This window comes from Falco rusticolus, chromosome 13 (genome assembly GCF_015220075.1).
Source record: "Falco rusticolus isolate bFalRus1 chromosome 13, bFalRus1.pri, whole genome shotgun sequence".
NCBI lineage: Eukaryota > Metazoa > Chordata > Aves > Falconiformes > Falconidae > Falco > Falco rusticolus.
Genome location: NC_051199.1, coordinates 25,202,016 through 25,223,743, shown reverse-complemented (window position 1 = coordinate 25,223,743; position 21,728 = coordinate 25,202,016). Strand labels below are relative to the sequence as shown.

At 41.5% G+C, this 21,728-nt stretch overlaps 1 protein-coding gene across 1 annotated transcript in view; it reads right to left on the bottom strand.

Moving 5' to 3' along the window:
* Positions 1-8,821: 8,821 nt before the first annotated feature.
* The window catches only part of LOC119156918 (histone-lysine N-methyltransferase MECOM-like), a 154,656-nt gene continuing 141,749 nt past the window's right edge, over positions 8,822-21,728 (bottom strand). Inside the window, exon 2 of the mRNA XM_037407355.1 lies at positions 8,822-9,334. Coding sequence (XP_037263252.1) covers positions 8,868-9,334 — 467 coding nt within the window. The 3' untranslated portion in view covers positions 8,822-8,867. The remainder of the gene's footprint in view (positions 9,335-21,728) is intronic.

The following is a 21,728-nucleotide window of genomic DNA, read 5'->3' as shown; positions in this document are numbered from 1 at the left end:
TATTAATACTCTCTGGGGTCAAAATACCCTATTAACAAGTTATTGTTTTCTATTCTTTACTTCCAGATAAGTATATTTTTGCACCATTCTGATAAACACACCCCAACCTGCAGGCTCTAGCAAGCAGGATTTGGGGCTTTTGTTTTGTTTTTAAAGCCTAGTGATGTCTTCATTAGACCAAATGACCAGATTTTCAATGGTACTATTAAATCATGCAGCGGTTTAAATGCCAAACCTCAGTGCTACATCCTCTGAAGTGCATGTGTTCATTTGGGTTAATAAGCATTTTGCCATACACCAACCCCTGTCTTCATTTGCTTCTGTTTAATGATGACCATCTCCTCCTGCCCACATGTACGCTTGTCTCTCCACTGCTTGTTGAGCCATCAAGACACACCTTTGTTTCATTTAGTATGCAATTTTCACCTCTGACCCAAGAAACTAGTCTTAGGCTTCCTGAACTTTATTGCCTGTTAATAGACTGCTGGCTCTCTTTTCAGCAGTCATAGAAATGGTGGAGAGACATTTAATTGAAAAGAGAGACAAAGCTAGAGTCTGAAAGGCAAAGTCAGTAGGGTTTAAAAAAAAATAATCCAGAAATAATATATTTGAGGAGCTTTGGATATTCTTTACGAGTTTGTGCCTCTCTACACAAATAAGAAAGACATCATTGATTTAATTATCTTCCCAGGGAACAATAGTATAATACTCTGAATGGTGCTAAATGATTGATCTGGTAATTCATCTTCTGCTAACAACTATCTATGCATTTTGTTTCTCTCCAGTCCTCAGACCAATGACATTACCAGCAATGTCACGGAGCAGCCCTGGGCTTTCATAAAACATCCACAGATGCTCTTTCCTGCCAGTATTTAGGGACACATGGTTATAATTTTGTCTGTATTTCTTTGTCATAGATTACTTTTAACTACATCTGTTCAATTAAAATTAAAGACACAGCTAGAGCCCATCAGCTTTATATCAAAAGTAACCTTTTAATGAAATAGGGAGATTTAATTTTGTAAGTGTTCTGATGAGTGAGAGATACCTTTCTGTTTTTTCAGAAGTTCTGTGTTTGGTGAATAGTTAGGAAAGGACATTATTACAGCATAAGGATATTATTGTACATGGAAAGGCATTATTAAAAGTGATTTATTGTCCTGTGTTAGGAAACTTATAGGAAAAGTCTGATAATATATTAAACTTGTTTATTATGGACTTCATATAATTTTTGAATAATGCAGCTTTTTCTTTTGACAAGAGCAATAAACTCTGCTGGTATAGACATACGTTGATTATCCCAAGTCAACTGTGTTGCTTAAAGAAACATGCCCAAACAATCAGCTTTTGACAGCTGCATCTCTTGTTATTTACAATAGCCATCACAGTAATAACTCACCATTTCTATATTAATAAGGCAGTGAAATTTATTATGATGGTATTGAAAAGTTATTAAGTACTGCATCCCAAGTGACAAAGTACCACAGCACTGTCACTATCCAAAAGCAGTTGCCCATCCATCACAAAGCTTTCCAGATGGTCCTGCATCTTTATCGCTCCCAGGTTGGTGACATCACCTGTTCACCCACTCAAAATTGATGATGAAAGCAAACAGATCTATCTTACTTACATTTACCAAATCAATTTAATTTTACAGGCCATGGCTTAGTGACATATTGACTGTTTTCCTTAATGGCATCTACTGTACTTAATGCAAAGAACTCATCTTTGAATCCTGGCTTGCATAATGTGGCATTTCATAATAAATTCTTTATAACATATTTATTTAATGGGAAGAATTATGATTGTTTGTCAGTTCTATTAGATGCAATTATTATTCTCTTCAGTTCTTTTATATTTTTCTTTCTGATGTTGTCTTTCTTAATGGCTAAATTCAATTTACAGTTTTTGTGTTTTAAAGGGACATCTGGCATCTCTCACAATTATTTTTCTTTGTATTTTATAATCTCAGAAATCTACTCCAATGTCAACTTTTCTCCCAGTTTATTACCTGCTTGGACAAAGTGCTACTGAACTCAAAATCTGCTCAGGTCACGTTTGAGTAAATAATAACTACCTTATTTTGAACAGGAATACAAATTCCTGAAAACTTGCCACAGTTCTGCTCTGAGGATGGTGACAAAACTTCCTTCCCCCCTTCCTACTTCTAAGTCCACTTGACCCTTATGGTTTCACTCTGCTTCCCTCAGGAGTTAATGCTCCTCCTGATTAAATTAAAACCTCGGTAGCTTTGTGGGGAATACATACACAGACCTACAGAGATGTTTCTGTGGCTTTAGATTGTGCTATGAAATGGGGAATTTTCTGCCCCCAGGGTCAAGGACATGGCAAAGCATCCTCCATGGATGGAGAAATAGTCAATTCTACACAAACAATTTCAGGTTTAATTGAGACAAAGGTTTTATCCGAGATTTCACAGCCATGCCACACCAGCACCCCCTCAGCCCCTGCACAGGCCAAAAAACTCGTCCTGATGCTGTTGCCAGGTTGGCTCTGGGTTGGCTCAGCAACTCAGCCCCATGAGCAGCATCCCTGGTGCCAGAGCTGGTTCAGGACAGATGCAAGTGGCACCTCCCTTCTGGCAGCCACTACAGCCTCTCAGCCACTTGTGCTATACAGTTTTGCATGTTTTCTGAGAATAGCTCCATTGGAGAGCCAAAGAAGGAGTTTTGCAGATCTTGTTCATGCTCCCCTTCCAGTGAGCAGCAGCAGCCATGCCTGAGCCAGGAAAGGTTATGGTCTTTGTACAAAAAACCAGAGCATCAAATCCCACCAATCTCACGATGTGAGACTCTGCTTAATCACGTTAATCAAAGAATGAGGAAAACTGAAGAGTGGGAGTAAGAAACAGTAGAGAAAGATGACAGCGGACTACTCTGGGTTGTCCCCATGTCCTAACCCCCTTCCATCCACATGAAACAACCCAAAGGACCACAAGCTCCCCTTTGCTGTCAATATATTTAATTCAAACTGAATGACAAGTCCACCTGCTCATATCTTGCTATTCAAGGACCTGATGTTTGCTCATTTCTAATTATAAACTGTCTGCCCTCTGAGCAGGGAGAAAGCTGGTGTTAACAGCCAGGTAACTGGCTGGGGCATCCAACTGACATCACCTCTTGGAGCAACACTTTGCTCACAAAGCATCTGTCTACCTTGCTGCAGGACTTCTAGTGCTGCCATGGCATCTGACTTAGTCCCAGCCACACCACAAGACAGATGCAAACAACAGAAGAATTCAGACTGGTAACATTAGCAGAGCTGTAAGTAGTATCTTTTCTGTACGAAACTTTCAAGGGGCTGTCTTAAGCACCCTCATGCATACTCACCCCACGCAAGCTATACGGTATTAACTCCGTCCTATGTGACACTGAACACTATGTTCCTAACAGAGAGCTTAACGCAGCAGCTAAGCACATGCTTAACTCAAACACCTGGGTAATCCTGTTGATGATAAGGCCATGCCTAAGTGCTTTATTGGATGTCAGCCAGAGTGCTCTACGCCTTGCAAAGCCAAGCTCCAAATGGGCTAAAACATCACCTATGTACTGAAGAAAAGGTAGGGATGTCACCCCGACCTGCAGCTACCAGAAGCAGATGATGCTAGGGTTGAACATGCTATCTGCAAAACTCGGTTGGGTCTTGTATTGATCAAAAAGCATCCCCTCCCCCTATAAAATAAATTATTCCTCTTTAATTCCAAAGAAGAGAATAACCCACATTCTGCCTTTCCTCAATCATGATTTTGCAAAGGTTCCTGAGCCCCTGTGCTGCATGTAGACATGAAATACATACACAACGAGAAAATCTAGGCAAGGAATCTGCATTATACTCCCCCACTTACCAACCACCTGCTTGAGTGTGGAGTTGCTTTGCATCTTAATGTTCTTAAAAATAATTCAAGGAAAGGTCAAGATTTGGTCTGTAAAAGTCAGTGCAGTGTGAAAGTGTCAGACAACAGCAGAAAATTAAGTTGTTTTCTATTTAACACTAGAACAAACTCCATATCCCAAAGAAAAATATTCAGAAACGATTAAGCCTTTGTTCCTTTTATTTTTCCTTTTTGAAAAAGACATAATCTACTGCTCTCTCCCACTGTGATTTCACTGACTACAACAAGGGAGTTATTTCCCTCAGCACTGTCATTGTTTATTAAGAATAGCTTAACTCAAGTTTTAAGATGTGTGAATCCCATGTGCAGTTATTTAGAAGATGCTTTTTGTTCTGTTTTCATAGAAAGAGACAGATGTTGCTTTCAAAATTTGACAAAGGTTTTCCAAAGGAGGACTCACAAACAGGGGATAACATCTATTACACAGAGAGGAATCAGCTGGTAACGCCCATTGATTACAGTGGCAGTTTTTGGATACGAAGAGCAAGAAAACCAAGCCACCAGTTCAGATCCTACAACCCAGATTTGGAAGCATATACGTTACATTCTGACTCTAAAAGCCTATACCTTTACATTTTGTAACTTGTTGTTTAATTTTCATAAAGATAGATTGTATACCTAGAACCCAGAAACTCAAATAAACCTAAACTTTAATTGCAAAAATGCCAAAAGAAAGCCAAAAAGTGCAGAGTTGAAACCTAAAATTGCAACGATTCAACTCCCTGTAAAACAGCTGGGAGCCTGTACTCCAGAACAATTTTTAGGAAGCTGTGCAGTTTTCCCCAAAGACTCATATCGAAAACGTTAGAGGAGAAGTAAACAAATAGCCAAATGCCCTCCTAACTTCCATTCAGAAGTAACAGCATCAGTTCAAGCACACTCTACTGAATCGGAGATGTTTTTCAGCCTCACTGCCATGACAGGAAAATATACTCTGCTCTATAAACAGATTATATGCTGCTTTATAAAGCTCTAAAATATTTTTTACTTCTGTGACAAGCGTGATTTATTAGAGTTTATTGCTCTTGGTTTTGCCTTCCTAGAAAAGAAATAAAAGTTTAGGATAAAAAGAGCTGTGAAGAAATTGTCCCTGTGAATGAGACTTTGACTTTGCTGTAGCAGTAAAGGCCTGAATTTGAATATTCGACGTACACCAGAAAATGCCAGTTCAAGATAGGTACATGTGCTTGGGTGACCTATTCAAAGGCTTTCTTTGAAATACTCTCCCAGTTGTTTTTCATAGAAGGGCATGAACCATGATGAAATCACTAAATTTGTGTTCCCTTGCTTTTGTTTAAAAAAAAATTACTGCCATCCCTTAAAAGCTTGTTTTCTTTGTTGATTAAGAAGCAGTCAATTTTCCCTTTTCAAACAACCACTGAGCAACAGCCTCCCGACCCCCTCAGATATTCGGGCTGCCGGCAAATACTAAAACCTCAGTGACAAACTGCAAAAAAGCTCGACCTTTCCCCTTGTCCGGTGACCCCCTGTTCGATTTGTACTTTAGCTAACCAATACCTGATTAGATAATGCTTGACTCTAGATGCACAAAATGAGATAAAATTAAAATTTATGGCTTTTCATTTAAACTGGTCTACAGCACTCTAATCATGACCCAAGCACAACTATATCACAGCAAATTCTCTTTGTCCCAGAATGTGTTTTATGGCTGAAGTGTATAAATGGACACAATAGACATTGTTTTCTTGGACTTGCTCTGGCAAAACTCTGTGTCGATGCCACAGGGAGTCTTGCTATAGGGGAATGTCGGAACAGGCCCCATGAAATTCCTCAGCCTTCTGCAGCAGATTCTTCTTTAACATCAACTGCCTGGCTGCAAAATTTAACAGCAGCAGTTCCTCCAACTTCCACTTCTCTCCTGACCACTACAGGCTAATCCTAATATCAACTCAGATGGACATCATTCAGAAAAACTGGAAGTCATAAGTATCCCAACAGCTGGAAATACCCAAAACTATGACAAGCTTTTGCAAGGGAATAAAAATGTCCTTCTCAAAAATGTAGTTACAGTCCAAATTTGTATGTAGTTGTAAAACAGTCCAAATTTGTATGTAGCAATAAACCCTTCCCTGCAACATGCATGAAGGGGTTTGAAATTTTGTAATTTAACACTCTAGGCTACCTAGCAATCCTAAACAATTGCAAAAAAGGAACAAATCTTTCATAGCAAAATCAGTAATATATGCAGGAAGATGCTCATATTTCCTTCCAAAAATATTTTAATATGTTTACGCTGGTTATTTTCTTGAGAAGAGATTCTTCCTTCATCATCTAGAAAAGTCAAACACCATTGCACGTTCAGTGTTTCACCTTAAACACAGAAAAATGCAGATAAAACTGAAAGATTGATTTTTCCAATAACTTAATCATCTTCTCTGTAGCCACAGGGGAGTGTATTCAAGAGAACTAAATAAGTACAGAAGCAATAGCAATGTTGCAAACCCCCTACGTATTTCTCTGAGCAATGCACATGTGAGGTGAAGAAATGAGTAAGCCAAGACACAGCAAGATACTTTCTTTGGCCTGTGGGACCAGCAAGCAGTCTGAGCAGGTTGAGGCATCTCCCCTTCTGAAGCCACCGGACACAGCTGACCATGAACTATTCCAGGTATTACATGTAATCAAACATAAGAGAATACCATGACAGTATCTGTATCAGTGCAATTCACTCAGCAAGCAAGCATCATTGTGGAAAGAGATTTTAAAACCTCCTGTACTGCAAAGTCGCTTAAATCCACAGCCAGTACCATATAGATATTTCGGTTCCATCTTTCCTCCGTTTAAAATATAATAATGAAAAATCAACTTGATATCAGCAACAGCAGACTGAATTCCCCATTTATTAACTGGCTTATTGGCACCTGGCAGGACAAGTGCCCTGTTTCACAAAAATGCCCATTCTGACAGAAAAATTGACCAGAAAATCTTAAATTTCCAAGACCGTATTTAAACCTCAGTAAATGGTAACACCTTTCCCACACAATCCCACATTTCCTCTGACACTGCCTGAGCCCACACTCTAGTGACAGCTTCTCTCTCCCTTTTTTACCCCATGGCACAGGCTCAAGGAAACGATGGTTTCCAGAACACTGTGGTGATGAGCACTTGGGCTGGAATGGGCTCTGGTAAGGTCTTCCTCAGCACTACCAGGTCCCTCACATCTGTCCTTGAACCCTAACCTTCACCACGTACTATTTAACTCATTGCGTAAACTCTGGTAACCAGCATTTCTTTGTCTCTCTTCAATTACAATAAATATACTTAACCCACTTGTTAGAAAAATATTCAGTTCTAAGCTCCCCTGAGCACTGCAAAGTACTTAGAGATGAGTGGCCAAATTGCAGAGGGATTCGACCACTGATTTTGTGTGATTTTGCTCCAACATTTTGCAATAGTTCTCCCCAGCTGTCCCCAATACATAACACTGTTCAAATGGCACAAGTCTTGCAGCTTGAAAGGGATTTAATCTGTCAGCTGAGCTTCCAGCACTCTCAGGATAGGTGTTTCTTGTCTGGACTTTGCAGATCCCAAAACCCTAAGTATTTTAAGCAGGAAAACCATTATCAACTATTGCTGCATACTACCAGCATCTTTATCAGCGTGTAAGAATCAGGATGGGTTTCCCTCAGTTTTAGGGAGGCTATCCTGCACTCACCACCTGAGGATTCCCTTTAAAATACTCTAATTTTGGAATATGTTAAACCTGCAAGCACAGCTATGTCTCAGCAGTTTTGCTCCAATTTCTGCTATCAATATCTGAGCTTAATTGTGGTGTGGTTAAAGGTCAGATTTTATGGTTTCCTGGTGCCTTTTTTCAAATAACAAAGATTTCTCACCAGCAAATATGTTGTATCAGGGTCTGTTAACTCAATAGAATGCTGCCAAGTCTATAATTTCTCCTGACACTATTCTGTCACATTGTCACAAGTTTCACAAGAGTTTAAACCGGATGGAAAGTTTGAAATTAACTCACCGAGTGTTTATGGACAGTTAAGAGCAAATCAAACCTCTGTATTCCACCACAACTCAATTTTTCCTGGGAAAATGAACCTCCCATCTCTTCAGAGGTCAGTCATGCCCCTGGAGAGCCGTGCAAACTCCGCACTTCTCTTCTTATCAGAAACCAAAGGAAACGTACAGATGGAAAGCTGAGATTGCACTCTGTTTCTACAGCACATTGTTAAAACTATGAATAAAACCATGCAAGAACTTTTGTTACACCATAACACAACGGGCAACGTGCACCACTTGAGGTCTAAAGCCCTGACGTGACCACAGACCTGCAGCTCAGCCAGCTCCACGGTGATACCTCAGGAGGAAAACATATTGCCCCCCAAAGCAGGGAAAGCAAGAGGCAACTGCTGTACTGGCCAGAGGAGACCTCGAGCCCCTTCAGGAAAAGCAACATCTCTCAGAGCATCTGCAGAAGTAACATGAGCCACATCATCCCCATATATGCTGGGTTTGACACCAGCGTCCAAACATACTTCACCAAATGAATGGCAAAACTCCCATCAAGTTAAAGGGAAGCAGGGTCAAACCCCCAGCTTTCAAAGTTCCCGAGTAGCACAAGGTTCTGCAAGAGCCATTTTAACCACACAATGCTAGATTTTAGGGCTGTTCTAAACGTTGTCGCCAGAAAGTGGCAATTCACAACCCCGAAAGCAGCACCCATTTTCTTTTCAGATAGTGCAGTGTCACTTGCAAACCCCTTGCCCACAGACGTACTGTAGGACTATCCAAGAGCAGCTTAAAAATGGTACAGAAATGTTCCAACAGCACAACTTCTTCCTCTTTTTTCTCCAAAAGAGGCATCACCTGTTAATATCCACCCAGACCATTTTTGTGCATGAAGAGCAACAATAATTCCTGCCAGTTTTCTTTGTTAATTTACACTTCTTTCCATCTAGAAAGCCCTGAAAGACCACAGACTTCATGCACGCAAATATCCCCTGGCTGCTGCAGGATAGGACTCAAATTTTGCAAATACTTCTGTGTTTATAGACACGCAAGAGAGTTCAACAGACCGAAAGAATGTACGGTGTCTTACCTCCCAACCATAACTGGGATCGTTAAGGTGTGGCCGCTGCTCTCCCACAAAAGGGCCGAATTTTTCCCCTGCTTCAATCTTCCTTTTGGTCCATATCCCTAATCCTGCTCCAGGAATGTTGGATTCTCGGAGCTCAAACTCTGTAGGAATGGGAATGTCATCAGGAATGTATATTGGAGCCTTGTAAGGAGAGCTTTCCTTTGGTGTGAAAGCTTCGCTGGAGGTTGCTGGAGAAGACAGCTCTTGAATGCTGACGGATGCTGGACACTGGACGTTTGCAGCTTCTCCATCAGCTTCTGCTGCTTCCTCCAAAGGAAGTTCAGGAAAGCTTTCATACAAACATTCGTCACCTGGAAAATAAAGACAAAGAGCAGGATGTGAAATATCCTGACAGATTTTGCATATGAAACCCTTTTTCAGCCTGCACATGAAATGGAGAGGACAGTTTGTTAGGCGGGTGGCACCTTCATCAATCACTAGTCCTGCAGCAGAGCCTCACCCTGGAAGGAGCTGAGCCTTGTCCCTATTGTAGGCCTGGGGGTACACAGTGCTTCTCAATATTCCTGACATCAAAAGTGGTTTACATCATTGAACACAAGCAAGGGAATTACATACAGATGTACATGCAGGCACACCCTACTGTCCAATCTGGTCCAGATAGACCGCTTTGCATTGCATACTCTTTGAAATCACAATTGAAAGCCAGGATTAAACGTTACAACTGAAATCTAAGTGAAGTGAAAAGCAGGAAAGCTTTACTGGTCTTTCAGAGAGACAGACTGAACGTAAAGTAGCCAAAATTAAGTTTGATAGCCTCCAATTAGTCTTTGGAGGAAAGGATCCAGCCTACCACACAAATCTTGGCAAGAACTTCAGATGATGTAAATCAGTGTCTTACCATTGACCTCCAAGAAACGAAATGGTCTAAAATAAGTTCAGGATCCAAACAGCACCTTATACAGAACATGAACCTTCTCCTCTTACAGTTGCAAAAAAAGCTGGGGCAGATCCAAAACACATTTAAAAAACCCCTTCGTCTCTTGAGCTTAGCCAGCAAACAAAAAGAAGAAAAAAAAAAAAAGAGAGAAAAAAGGAAAACTCACTATTTTTGACAGTTCAAAATGTAAGGCTTATTGTAAATTCCTCTTAGTCAAAAAAATCTGAGTGACTTCAGCAGGGGCTTTAGCTGCACCAGCAACAGAGTACTCAACCCAACAAAAACACAAAAGGAGCAAAAAGACAAACTAACCAAAAAACTTCTTAATTATTTACATCCATTTAACTCTTGTAGTGTCAACATACTTTTCCTACACACAGAACTCATTCCATTTAATGCTAACCTAAATAGAAGGTGAAACTACTATTCTCCAAGAAATGAAGAGAGATCGGGTATTTAAGACCCGACCATGAGGATATTTGCATAATATTGTTGGCCCAGAAGTTAAAGTGTTACACTGGGCTTGGCGTTCAGAATAACTCCGTTTCAGTGAAGAAACAGGAAACTTTAAAATGTTCTTTCAATTTCTTGCTCATTTAAGAAACTATCCATGCTAGATTAGCACCATATGCCTTTTCCATTGGAAACTGGTCATAGCCCATTGTCTCTCACATCTTTGTTACATATTATCTCACGGGTTTATATCTGTACTTTCATGCTTCTGGTACTGCCTAAGACAAACACTGGGACATAACAAATCATTTGAATAGATTGCTCTCATCACATGACTGGCAAACTGGATTTTTCATCTGTGAGCAATTTATTCACAGCCATGAACTGTTTTTCTTTCTTTTATGTGGCACTGGCTATGACCTCATACATGTCACAAGCAAGTTCAGCTACCCATTCCCTCGGCCGCTGGTTTGGCAGACTCCCCCTGTACTTTAACAATTGAACCCAATATTGATTAGTTTGTCACTTTTCTAATACCTCACACTCTGAGAAGTAGAAAATCTTGACTGACTACCATTTAGCTAAGAAGGACACACAGAAGGATTTTCCATTGCTTATGCTTCAGAAATCCTGCCTGTCATAGCTCAGTGGTGCTGAGTTTGGCAAAGATGTTCAAGTGCTCGTGAAAGCACTGGTGTAGAGAGCTTGCTCAGTGCCTAGCACCTATAAACCCATGCCTGTACGTCCCTGCCCACAGCAGAATTCAGCCTGGACTCCAGGGGACAGGGAATAAGACATTAAAAGCATAGAGACACAGCTCCACCTGGATGCCACACTCACTTCACGCTGCACTGAGATGACCACATTAAGCAGCCATCTCTGTTACACCATGACATTGCTGCTGCCCTCAAGCCTGACTCTCTTCCAGCGTGGTGGGATGGGTGGGAGAGGTTGGTCTGCACCTCCTGAGCATTCCTGAAACTCCAACAGGCTCCCTGACTTCATGGGCCAGCAGCAATGCTGCATCCACCCAGAGCAGGCTCGCTCCCATGCAGATGTCATCCCTCAACTGTTTAGATTGCTGTCCTGCCTAAAAGACTTCAGCTGTTTTTGAAACGGGAAAAAACCCCCAAACCTAGTCCATGTACACACATGGGGTGCAGGAAGAGAAATCACACACGAAAAGTGATCTGGATGATGATAAGCACATGGCTCACTGGAAGGGAGGTCTGAAAAACTTCAGGCATCTAAATCCTACTGATTTTCTATGACTGCTGGGTGCCTGACACTCAAACTCCTTAAAAAGCCTATCTCACACTGTCTCTGCCATTGTCCCTACCCCACCAAGCAGTGCCCCATAAAACCAAGGCTCTCCCTGTGTCCCACGGCCACACCTGACCCTCCTGCACCAAACAACGTAGCAGCTCAGGCAAATTGTTTAAGTCACAGCAAGCAACAACCTGCTGGGTGCCTTTCCCCAAAGGGCCACCTTCCTCAGCCTCACTCGCCAGCAGCAGCCGAGCCTTAAACTTCCAGCAAGTACAGCTTTACAGATGTTTCTTCTCCCCCAGGGACAGTCCAGTTTAATTTCTTTTTCACAGACTCAAAGGCCTCGGATATACTTATCTCAGTCATCCTGGCTACGCTCATTTTTAGCCATATAGGGTCAAACCTGCAGCTGATAAATTGGCCTCTAGAAGCCTGGCAGGGAGACAAGTCCGTTTGCTGGGTCTATTGTGCCTCCTTTGATTTCCAGCAGCCACACCCGATGTCATCATTAAACATGGGCTTTCAGTTTGAAAGCTCTGGAAAATATAATACGCCAATATGCCCCAAAGCCCTAACAGTGTGGGTAAAACAGATTACTGAAATATTATTCTGCCTGAAATAGCAATGTATTCTAGCAATAATATTTTTTAAAACCTCAAAATAAACAAAACGTTGAATTATGACTGACCAAGAGATGGGAAGACCATTAAGACATATTTGTGAAATTATTGATAGAAGGAGCTGTATTAAAATCATTGTACATGAACCAAGGATCCGGTCTTCATTTTCAAAGGGTGTGGGACTATTCTCCATAAAATTTACACCCACATGGATCAGAAGGGCTTCCAGCAAAACCATGGGATATTGACTGATAGAAAAACTTTGTAAGGTTAGAATTAGACCCAGGGACTGTGCTGATAAGCATCATTTTCCCAGTGAACTGCAAATCATTTGCACAGATAGCACTGAATTTTGAAATTCAAGACGGCTTCTTTAAAGTCCAATAATTATCCCCACTAGAAATGGAATGAAGGAAAAATCAAGGCCCCTGATAAGGGAACAAATGACATTAGGTAATGTGGAAGCTTAGATATTAGCCTTCATAAAACTCTTCACCACTATTTTACAACAAAAACATGAGCAAGCTTCAAAGGAAACCCAGGAGGAAAGGTTAATTGCTACTTAAAGACCAGGGTGGACACCTGCATTTGCACTTTTGACACAACCTTGTACGCCAGCAGGAAAGAGTCCACGTGGCTGCATGCTGGGGATGTGCCTGATGAGGACAGGGGAGCAACGTGCCAAAGCTACCGCCGTAACTCTGGGCCCTGGGGTCATTTCGAGACCAAGAGGGCTCCTGTGCATGGCTGGGAGGAGGAGAGGACTTCCTTCCATTCAGATGTTTCTTCACAGTTCAGCATGCTCTTCCTTTCCAAGAGCAATTAGGTAGGAGGCACTAATGACTGAGGGAGGCAGAGGTTGCTGAACGCAATTCAAACTGCTTTCCACCAGCTGCAACTGCCAGCAAGGCAAAGGCTTGCTGTTTTCAAAAACACCCTGGGCTGCACATCCAATGAAACCCTGCCTTTCTGCAGCTGAAAGGCTGCATGACGGCATCTCATGCCAAGGGGACAAGCTAGCCAGTTACATGTATCAGTGTTTCAGGGTGGTCTTCAACTCAAAGTTCACCCAAAGTCCTCCAAGGATTAAATCTGCATACAGACCTTCAGACCCAAAGCCACCCCTAATAACCAGAAACTTACCCACGTGTACTATCCATTCTCCCTTTCTTCAGGCAATTTGCACCTGAGAATATACATTCCCAAAGCAACTATTGACTGATAAACCCTCCAGCACATAAACCCAGTTCTCCGCACCTGGAGTCAGGCACATGAGCACCAGCAACTTAATCATAAGCTGGATGGCTGATTACTCCAGAGGAAAGAGGCAGGCTGGAAGCAAAAGCATCTAGAGAGCCTACTTCAGAAGTTTTCTGATGCCATCATCTTCTGAGCAGGATAAAGTAAGAGCTGAGAAAAACGTGGAAGTGGCTCTTTGCAATGAGAAGATACATGCAGGTTCGTGCCTGCAACTTCTCAAAGGTGAGAAAGATGATCCCTAGCCCTCAAGACTAGACATCAGAAGGACCTGGCTCTGTTCGATGGGAGAAGTCCATCACATGCCAGGAGCTTTGAGCTCTACTAGCTTTGTTGACCATATCTGACATGAGCCTTTGGCAAGGACGCATTAATGAAGGCTTTGGGAGAGCACAGTAGGAGCGGGTGAATTAGTTCCTTCTCTACGTAAAGCGAGGTGCACCTGAAGGCACCACAAAGCCTGAATCAGATCCTTGAAAGAGACCAGAGAGTGTTTATATTCTTTTGACCTAGCGTTTCTATTCAGCACGGAGGAAATCACCGTGGAGCACTTGCAGGGATATCTGAAAAGGAGGCAGGCATTTCCTGTTGCGTACAAATGGGACACCTTTATCTGAATTTCTGTTTGAACAAGTATTAAAGAAAAAAACCAACCCTGTTACAGGCAGGGACTGATTGATTACAAAATATATCCACATCAGTCTACGACACAGGAGGTCAGGAAAAGCAGAAAATTAAAAGAAGAAAAGCCATTAGCTTCAAAAGGAGCATATTGCCAGCAGGGACCTAACTGGGAGCCACCTGACAGTGCCACACCAAGCAGGCATGGTTCCGAGGGGGCCACTTGCACATCCTCTAGAAGAGAAGCAGAGAAGGATCCTTAGCTTTAGAAACATGCAGAGATTGGGTTACTGTCTCCAGGCTCAGAAGGGACTCTAGCCAAGAGCTACATTACTTTGCTTGAACATTTTATCGGTTAACATACCTGAAACTGGTTTGTGCCGCTCCCTATTCACAGAACTGTTCTGTGGAGCTGGACCTAATGACTATTATTTATTATTATTTGTATTGTAACACAGTCTGGGGGCCCCAGGCAGGACCCCATTGTGAAAAGCATCAGACAGACCTAATCAAATGAGATTAGATTCTAAACAGAATAGAGCTAGTAATCCCCAGTTAAGTAAAAATCATAAAACTAACAGCGTAGGAAAAAAAAAAAACACAAACAAAAAACCCCAAAACATTTTACAGACAGAAAGTTTGGTTGTACAACAAAAGAGATTACAAGCAAATTTAGAGATAAAAACGGTGCTTGAAGCACTTTTGAATCATTACTTCGATTACCAAGGAAAAAAACTTTCACAAGCATGAACCTTCAAATGCACGGGTATTTTGCATTTTTGTATTACTTGACCCTAACACAAGCATGAGAAAACCAAAGCTGTCCTGAACCCACTAAAAAGAACCAAGCCTGTAAACCATGCTCATGGAGCACGCAACGAGAGCAAGAGGTACCAAAGCACCCACGCGGTGTCCCCAAAGGCCAGATTCTGATTTCTCTTACATGACTCTAAAATCCAAAGTAATTACTTTAGACTTCTACCAAGGAAGAAATGAGATCAGTGTCTGTCCTGGAGTTAGCCAAAGCCGCTCGGATTTCTTCAGGTTGACACTAATGTAACAAAATAAGAGGGAAATGTGGTGCCCAGATTTCAGCTTTCCCTTCGTGTTGTGATGCTGCAGACTGTGGAGGGCATTTGCACAGCGCTCTCTGCAAAGCCTCCCTGCACCGCAGCACTGAGCCGCACCGAGCAAACCCTTCTGCAGCGCTGGCAGAAGAGGGAGTTGTAGGAAAAGCTGCGCAGACAAAGGCAGGAGAAAAAGGCAGCTTGAGGCAGCCCGAGCACAGAGTGTTCGGGGGCTGAAGTACAGAAATCACCAAATTCTCATAGTGCTGCACCATGGGCTGCAGCATCTATGTGAAATGGAAAGGGAACTCACTTTGGATCGCTGTTGGAGCACCTCGTGCAATGGGCTGCTAGTAGCATCTGCCTGCGCTTCACGGCAAGATACACATCAGTAACAACAGTGCAGATAATTCACAAGGCAAATTAAAAACCTTCCTTGCATGGGAAACAGATTTTGCTTCTTAAACTATTGTGTCTGCAGAAAATAACCGTGAAACAAGAGGCTCATACTGGGAGCAGAAGTGAGCTCCTGATGGTAGGACCAGCACCAAGCACTGAGTGCTTGGGAGAAACCTGTCCACAGGCAAGCGGGAAGCAAAGTTACACATGCTCAAGAGCATCAGGCCTTTGAGAGAGAGTAATTTCAGCATTGCCAAGTGTTGGTACTAGATGACCAGCGAAGTCATAATACAGCAACTGCGTAGGGACCTGCCTGTCATCTCTGGCAATTCTCACTATCAGCCCCTACAATAACCAGTAGCGTTTGGTGCTCTGTCTAGTGTCATTCATGTCTAATTGAGGAACACAGTCAAAAGTATCTGATGTGGACCAGACGCTGGTTTTTAATTAGGGTCCAGCACTGAGAGACCATGGGTCAAATTCTACTTTCATTTGCACAGGAGCCGCTCTCCTTGATGTCGAGGAAGTTGCACCTGCATAACTGAAAAGCAAAATTTGGCTGCTTGTGTTCCAGTGCACTTTCCATATAAATTACTGTATTACATGCAGCAACAAAGAATTATAAATGTTGGCTGGCACACACTGAATTTATTTACAAGTTAAGTCTGATTTTATTTATAGTTCCAGTACAATCATCTCTGGTAGAAATATTTATGTTATCTGTACTTCTGGTCTGTTAGAGTCTACTGCAATCATAAACACTGCTGAAAAATTATTCACAGTTAGCAGGGTTTAAACTACCCATTATATCACTAGCTAGGGCCAATAAACTTTGGTGCTGGTTGATAAAGTTTCCTCAATGGAATAAATATATATTTGACTTTCAGAATCTTTTCTGGGTTACACAGAGCAGGGGTAAGAGAAGAAGGAAATGCCAGCAGTAGGGTTTGACATACCGAGGGCCAGACCTGCAGCTAGGAAAGAGCCTGTCAAGATCCACATCAGCTGGGAAGCAGCCCAAAGCATGCTGAAACTCTAACTAATAGCTTAAATTTGTATCTTAGTAAAATATTTCAATCGAGTGGGGCTGCAGCAGCTAACACATACTCACTAATGCCCTTCATGACCCTCTATATGAAGCAGACCCAAGGAGGAAAAGAAAAAAAAAATCCACCTTGAAATTTTGAGTCCTGAGTACTAGCCATTGCTAAGGGTGGAAAATGGATTAAAGGAGTCAGCTTTTGTTCATTGTTTGATTGCCGTAATGGTAAACATGACACATATTCTTACACTGACATGGCACGAGAAGCCAACATGCTTAGAAGAAAACTAAGGACAGGAAGGTTAAATGTGAATTAGTGAGATTAGCCACTTTATATATAGGAAATACTAACAGGGAACAAAATTTGACTAAATCTGTATCAGCTGGGGTAAGACAGAAACAGTAATGCACATAAACAGTCCCTGACATGGTGAAAAACTTTTGCTGCAAAAGAACATTTTTAAATCAAAACAATTACTTAAACCTGCAGTATTATAATCAACGCAAATGAAACTTTATCTCAATGTAATAAATCAGTGTAACTGAACTTCTTTTTACTCATTAGTAGACCTTTACTGTTTTAAACTGAGATGTGTCACAAAGTAGCGCTAGAAATCACATGCTTCTTTCTAACAGAAAGCAGTAATAAAAGATGACTATTCTACCAAATTATAATGAAGACAGATAACAGAGTGAATTATAAAACAAAGGTTATAGATAGAGACTGAGCCTTGTAGAGGTAATGACTTTTAATTGGATTGAGTTTATCATATTTTCAGAGGTACAGCACAAGCAGAAGAAAGGATTAGAATTATTTCCACATTTCATTATTTGGCATAATGAGAAAACAGAGGGAGGTCCACATCCCTGATGTGTTTGGTAAGCCACGGGAGATGTTGAACATGTCAGTATCTGGTAGAGTACGGTCCTGAGACACAAACGCATTCGCTCTCTTATAATGCAGCAAAGTGTAATCACTTGAGAGGGGGGGAAAAAAAGGAGGAAAAAAAGCCAGGTCATGAATTTTTGTTTCAAAAGCATGTTATGAATAAAAAGGAATTTAACCCCTTCATGCCAGCAGCCACTTCAGCACTAGCTTGCAAACTCCCATACATCTGCTTTGGGAAGCTGAACAATTCTCACCCTAAGCACCAAAAGGTGTTGTGGGGTTTTTTTTTTTTAAAAAAAAAAAAGAAAAAAAAAGAAGAAAAAAATTGGTGAGTCCCACCCCATCCCCTGTCTCACACCTGTATAGTCACACCATCATGGCAAAAAGGCCCTGGGGAAACCACCAGGGAGGGGACCTGCCCTGCCTGAATCCCAAAGGGATGCCCTTCCTCCCGGACCAGTGGGGAGAAGGCAGTCAGGGATGAAAGGGCAAGAGCTGAGGGATTGGATTATCTGAGAAGGCCCAGCAGACATAGCCGGGTACCAGGGATGTACCTGTTCACATGCTGTACCCAAAGTACTTCAGGAATGGCTGGAGTTTTGGGGGGTTGCCCCTGGAAACTGAGCTGCCACGGAGCAGAGACAGGTTTTATACCAGCAGCCAGACAGCTTTTTAATTATGCAATTACAGTGAAAGTCTTAATTATATTTGAGTGACACCGTGATACACTGTAGTTAAGTCCTTGAAACACTAACAGAAGTACTCATAACAAATACACTAATCAGGGAAAGTATCAAATAATTAATCCTACAATACTGTCTGCTTCAAAAACTCAAGGTCTGGCAAGACTGGTTTCCAGCATTTGTTTCCAAGAAGATACAAGGCCACAATTTTTCCTGCAACTGACTTCTCAGCAGCCTGCGCTGGAGTTATATCTCTACAAGGTCACCCACAGTAACAGCAAGACATACTTAGCAGATTGGAAAATCATGAATCTTAAGAACAACTATACTTCATGTTACATGTGCAGGTGTGTTCTGTGTCATCCTGTAGGGCATTTTTATGTGTTTATATCCAGCCTGCTTGGATGAATAAATTAATCTTATTTTTTACAAAAAAACCCTTTGGGATGGTTTTATTTCATCATCTAGAGGAACACTTTTATTCCTGCATGACAGCATTGGTTTGGGTGGGATTATTCAAAGATAATTTGTTCCTATTTGTCTCCATGAAACCTAGGTCCCTGGCTGGCATGCATAACTTTAACAAGTTCCTCTCATCAGTATCTCACTCAACACGCATGTTTTTAAAGTGCAAGAACCTTTTTTTGTTTCATTTTTTTCTGAAAAAAATCATTCTGAAATGATTTATCTACATCATCTCCATTGATCCTATTTCTCTTTTGCTCCAGATACTACCCGTTCCTCCAAACACTTCCAGAGTTTGTTCTGACAAACCAAATTCTACCTATGTCCAGCCATACATTTTAAATAAGTAGTTATTAACTTCAATATCAACAAAACATTTATGATAAATAAAATATTTTTATGTTTTCCAGCACGTTTCAGAAGGCAGGCCTGCCCCAGCAAACTTGAGATTTATGGAGTATCTTAAAGCTAGTGGAAATTTTGCCAGTGACTTTAGTGAAATGATAATTTCAGTGGTGATGCAGATAAGGTTTGTCCATGAATCTGATAACATTTATTGTAGGCATCCAAGCACAACCAGGAAAAAGCTACTTGCTACTTACAGCAAGCCCCAGAATCCATGGCAGTATGATTTTATACAAGGACAGAGGCAAAAGAAAACTACACCTATTAAGTACAAGGCTCCGTTGCCTTTCTAAGTTTATTTTTTCTAGAAGGCACGGCATACATGAGAGTGTGATGAGCTACAAGGGTTTGTAGCAATTATTTTCCTTAGCCTTTGTATAAGAGGACTGAGGGAAACGTTGGGCTTTTTTGCAACCAAACCACCCATATGGAGATAAAATGAGGACTCGGCACGCCCATCACCACAATGTTTCATAGACTCCTTCAGCCCGGCTGGAGGGTGCTGCACCGCCTCGCTGCCAGCAATCACAGCCCCCTCCCCATGCCCTGTCTGCATCCTCTGCTACAGGAAGGTGTTTGAAAATCAGAGGTTAGGCTTTTCCCCTGAAAACCCTTTATTTTTAGAGAAAAACTCTACTCTCTCCCATTTCTTTCTTTACCCATTTTTTGCAGAACTGCTTCATTTTCTTTTCCATGTTGTTACCAAAAAATCATGGAAAAGGAAAATATTCAGAGAAATTTAAAAAAAACCCAAACCCCAAATATTACAGCTTTAAAAGTTTTGCTGAGCAATCAGGAGACTTGTTTTAAAAGGAAAAGTGTTTGCAGAAATTACACAAATCCAGGATATTGTCACCTCTTTCCTACATAAATTGTTCGTCATGCAATTTAGAAACTTCTGAGAGTGTTTGGCTGGCTGTATTTTTACCTAGCACGTCTCTGAAGGGTAAGCTCTCTGTGGGTTCACTGCTCTGAGGTTTTCAACACTATCTAAGAGTTTTCCAGTCTTGCTTCTTTCCCCTGCTGGTGGTCCACAGCAATGCTGGAGGTGCCTGCTCCCTCTCTAACAACTATTTGCAACCTCAGCCAAAAAATACTTTGTGCTACACCCTTCACTTGGATGCAAAGTAACACCTCACACTGTGCATCCTTTCTGCCTTGGAGGAAAAGAGCAAAAATGGTAACATCCCCATCCACCTGTCCTGCTGTTCTCACAGGGAAAATCTTTCCCCTGCAGCCCTCGGGGACCAAAAGCCTGACTGCCAGCGGTGCCCTTGCCTCATGTCTTTGAAGACCTCCACGTAAGCCAAAGCTTCACCAGTAGAAATACTGCAGACACAGAAACCATTGAGGAGCTTTTCACCAGCAAAGACCAGAGTTTTTCCAAGATCAGTTAGTAAAAAAAAGATTAAGAAGATAATTCAGCAGACACAGGACTAAAAGGAAAGACCTGGGCTCTTGCCTCCCCGGTCTATCGAATCACAGAGCCTTTGCTGGGCTCAGGTACTGGGAATGAGTAGCTCAAACACTGCACACTCGGTTACTTTTGCAAAAATATCCATTAACAAATTCTGCCATTCCTTCTTGGGTTTTCCATTTCTTCCACGGGATCGTGTTATCTCATTTGCCTCAGATGAGCCCCATGGTGAATAGCTCATCTACCCCCAGTGCTTTGAAGATGCAAAGCAGGACAGTATGGAAATGCTAAGTGTTCTTGTAGCACCCGTAGCCTGTTGCAAGGCAGGAGGAGCGACAGTCCTTATTCTGATCACATCCTCCCTCCAAAATAAACAGTGACACCAGTGTGAAACCAGAACGAGACCCCCGCTGTGAAACAGTTAACATCAGTTAGATCTATTTTGACTTTTTTAAAAAAAGAAAGAAAAAAAGAGTAGGACTACAGTTTATTTTACATGGCTTCCTGGTCAAAGCCTCAAACGTTTTGTAGATATTTATTGATATATATTAACTGTAAAGAAAGTTAACTGCTAATGTAATTTATTCCACCCTTTGTTCCATACACCTTGTATCGCTTTCTATGAAGCTGTTGATCTTGGAGAAGCAGAGGGGTCCTGGTGAGCTGCTAGCAGAGAGCAATAAATCAGCACTCTGAAAGCTTCTGGTTCATCCCAATAACTTGGAAGCAAATTTGAAAAATAATCTTTTTCTCTCCCCGCCCCCCCAAACTGGCAATCTTCACAAGTTCTATTGTTTTCATGTGCAGGCTGATATATGACAGCTTAAATAAATACATAGCACTTAATGGAGCAAATTCAGCCTTAGTGTAATTGGATGCCATACCATTAGAGACCTTGGCCCAGGCAGTGCTCTCCATCCCAAAGGATCACAGAGGACCCTACAAGCTCAAACTAACATGTGGTTGTTATATACTTTAATTCTACTTATTATGCCACTACGGTTTAATCTTCTGTTATAAAAAGTACTTAACTGTATTTCTATTTATGTTTACAGACATGGATTTAAGTACTGTTTATAATTACAAGAATGTATATATACAAAATGTATATGCAAGATATCATATATATATGCAGAGACACATCCTAAATCATGGGGGTGATGGAGTCCTCACACAAAAATGGCTTGAGGAGCATTTTTTTTTTATGTGAGGAAAATAAC